This window comes from Mandrillus leucophaeus, unplaced genomic scaffold (genome assembly GCF_000951045.1).
Source record: "Mandrillus leucophaeus isolate KB7577 unplaced genomic scaffold, Mleu.le_1.0 Scaffold284, whole genome shotgun sequence".
In the NCBI taxonomy this organism is placed as follows: domain Eukaryota; kingdom Metazoa; phylum Chordata; class Mammalia; order Primates; family Cercopithecidae; genus Mandrillus; species Mandrillus leucophaeus.
The window spans coordinates 1,984,135-1,987,286 of NW_012102965.1; the positions used below are offsets into that span (position 1 = coordinate 1,984,135).

The 3,152-nt window shown below is 38.1% G+C and overlaps 1 protein-coding gene across 2 annotated transcripts in view; it reads left to right on the forward strand.

The window, feature by feature from the left end:
• The window catches only part of FAM185A (family with sequence similarity 185, member A), a 64,997-nt gene that overhangs the window by 40,971 nt on the left and 20,874 nt on the right, over positions 1-3,152 (forward strand). For both annotated transcript variants that reach the window (XM_011985464.1, XM_011985463.1), the window contains one exon: positions 718-852. In XM_011985464.1, coding sequence (XP_011840854.1) covers positions 718-852 — 135 coding nt within the window. The remainder of the gene's footprint in view (positions 1-717; positions 853-3,152) is intronic.

Sequence of the window (3,152 nt, forward strand, 5' to 3'; positions counted from 1 at the left end):
GTTCGTGTCCTTTGTAGGGACATGGATACAGCTGGAAACCATCATTCTCAGTAAACTATCGCAAGAACAGAAAACCAAATACCACATGTTCTCACTCACAGGTGGGAATTGAACAATGAGATCACTTGGACACAGGAAGGGGAACATCACATACCGCATTCTATTGTGGGGAGGGGGTAGGGGAGGGATATCATTTGGAGATATACCTAATGTAAATGACGAGTTAATGAGTGCAGCACACCAACATGGCACATGTATACATATGTAACAAACCTGCATGCTGTGCACATGTACCCTAGAACTTAAAGTATAATTTAAAAAAAACTCATAAAGTTAATATGGGGATTAAAACATAATGTAATTAGGGGTCTGGCTCATATTAAATGCTCAATGGTAAATCCTATCTATAAGCTACATGTGTAATAAATTACTCACTTTCTGGTGTTGGATGAGCTGGGTAGTTCTACTGGCAAAAGAAGAACTAGTAGTTAATAATGTGCTAATAACCCATATTCTTGACGGAAGTTACTGTGAATGCCTTGAGAGTAAGAGAACTTTGAGCACCTGGGAATAAGGAAAAGGTTTAAATAAATACTTTATGCTGAGGAGTAAAAACAGTGTCCCAGGAGCAATGCTACCCTTTCAGTCAAATTTATAATAGACTCTGGTACTTTTGATTTCTTTATATTACTAAACTCTCCTTTACATTTATTACAGGTTCTATTATTGTCAAGGTTCCATCTTCACTTGAAGCTCATTTACAGTTATCAGGGAAAGAGGTTGATGTGAACTCAGAAGTCCATGTTCAGGAAATGACTGAAGCTCATAAAGATGATGTTGTAACAGTGACTGGTAAGGAGGCTGCATTTTCCTATGTCAGATGAATAGCCATTCTCCATACAAAAGTAGAAATGTGGTACACTTAACGGAAATTTTAGCTTTTTTATACTTTTCCATTATTACGTTCTCATGTTTGACATCTTTTTTTCTTCTAGTTGCTTATCATTAATATGATACAGACATTTTGTTTAAAAAGACTTCATTAAATCATTTAGGAACACTCATTAGTCCTGTCACTGGGTAAAATTGATTTTTAAATTTTCTAGAAGAGCTGCTTTCTAATTCTTGAACTTAAAAATAAACGGAATACATATATTATAATGCAAAATTTAAAACTAACTTCGTATGACTGGAGTAAATAGGAATTTTGTTTGGTATGTACTTTTTAAGTGTACTCTTTTAGAACAACAAATTCTCAGTTTCACAAATGTGAATAGCTTTTGTACATTTTTCATTATATCTGACTACACTGGTGGCTGATACTATTTTTTTAAGATTTGTCATTGGTTGAGGTTTTTTTTGTTTTTTTTGACAGTCTCGCTCTATTGTCCATACTGGAGTGCAGTGGCGTGACCTCGGCTCACTGCAACCTCTGCCTCTCGGGTTCAAACGATTCTCCTGCCTCAGCCTCCTGAGTAGCTGGGCCTACAGGCATGCACCAGCACGCCTGGCTAATTTTTTTTGTATTTTTAATACAGACAGGATTTTGCCATGTTGGCCAGGCTGCTCTCGAATTCCTGACCTCAGGTGATTGGCCCGCCTCGGCCTCCCAAAGTGCAGGGATTACAAGCGTAAGCCACTGCGCCTGGCCAAGGTTTGTTGTTTTAATGAATAAAAAAATTAATGCTGGTGAAGTTTTCCTTTAAATTTTACCAGAATGGCATCAAGGAGGACACTGCAATTAGACCGTGTATAGGGATGAATGCTACAAGCTAAAGGCACGAGATGCCAACTAGAAAAAGGAAGAATAGGGGAGTAGGAGAGGGTGGTCTTTGTAAGATCAAATTTCAGTGTTAGATATTCATTTTATATGTCATGAAAATTAGGAAGGTTCTGTTAAAATTCATAGAATATTAACAAAAAACATAACGGGAATAAAAATAATACCTATACACTCCCAGATCTAACTGCATGCTGCCTAATGGGCAGACTCATAGTTATGTGGTGAAAATTTGATGAAAATCTAAGTACAGTCATGTATCACTTAATGACAGAGATACATTCTGAAAAATGTGTTCTTAGGCAATTTTGTTGTCATGTGAGCATTATAGAGTGAACTTATACAAACCTAGATGGTACAGCCTACTACACACCGAGGCTGTTTGGTAGCCTGTGGCTCCTAGGCTACACCTGTACAGCAGGCGACTGTACTGAAAACTGTAGGGAATTGTAACACAATGGAATTTGTATATCTAAACACAGAAAAGGTACAGTAAAAATATGGTATAAAAGATAAAACATGGTACACCTGTATAGGGCACTTACCATGAACGGAGCTTGAAGGACTGGAAGTTGCTCTGAGTGAGTCAGTGTGATGAGTGGTGAGTGCATGTGAAGGCCTAGGACATTACTACTATAGACTGTATAAACACTGTACAGTTAGGCTACACTAAATTTATTTTTTTCTTCAATAATAAATTAGCCTTAGTTAACTGTAACTTTTTTACTTTATTTATTCTAGAGATAGCTGCTTTCTCTGTTGTGTAGACTGGAGTGCAATTATAGCTCACTGTAAACTCGAACTCTGGGGTCAAGTGATCCTTCTGCCTCAGCCTCCCTAGTAGTTGGGATTACAGGTGTGTACTATGATGCCCAGCTAATTTTTAAAAAAATTTTTAGTAGAGATGAGGTCTTGCTATGTTTCCCAGGCTTGTCTTCAGCTCCTGGCCTTAAGTGATCCTCTCGCCTCAACTTCCCAAAGAACATTTTTACTTTATAAACTTAAATTTTTAAGAACTTTTTTAGTCCATGTGTCGTGGCTCACGCCTGTAAACCCAGCACTTTGGGAGGCCGAAGCGGGTGCATCGTTTGAGGTCAGGAGTTTGAAACCAACCTGACCAACATGGTGAAATCCCCATCTCTACTAAAATACAAAAATTAGCCAGGCATGGTGGTAGGAGCCTGTAATCTCAGCTACTTGGTAGGCTGAGGAAAAAGAATCCCTTGAGGATATGAGGGACCTCTTCAAGGAGAATTACAAACCACTGCTCAACAAAATAAAAGAGGACACAAACAAATGGAAGAACATTCCATGCTCATGGATAGGAAGAATCAATATCATGAAAATGGCCATACTGCCCAAGGTAATTTAT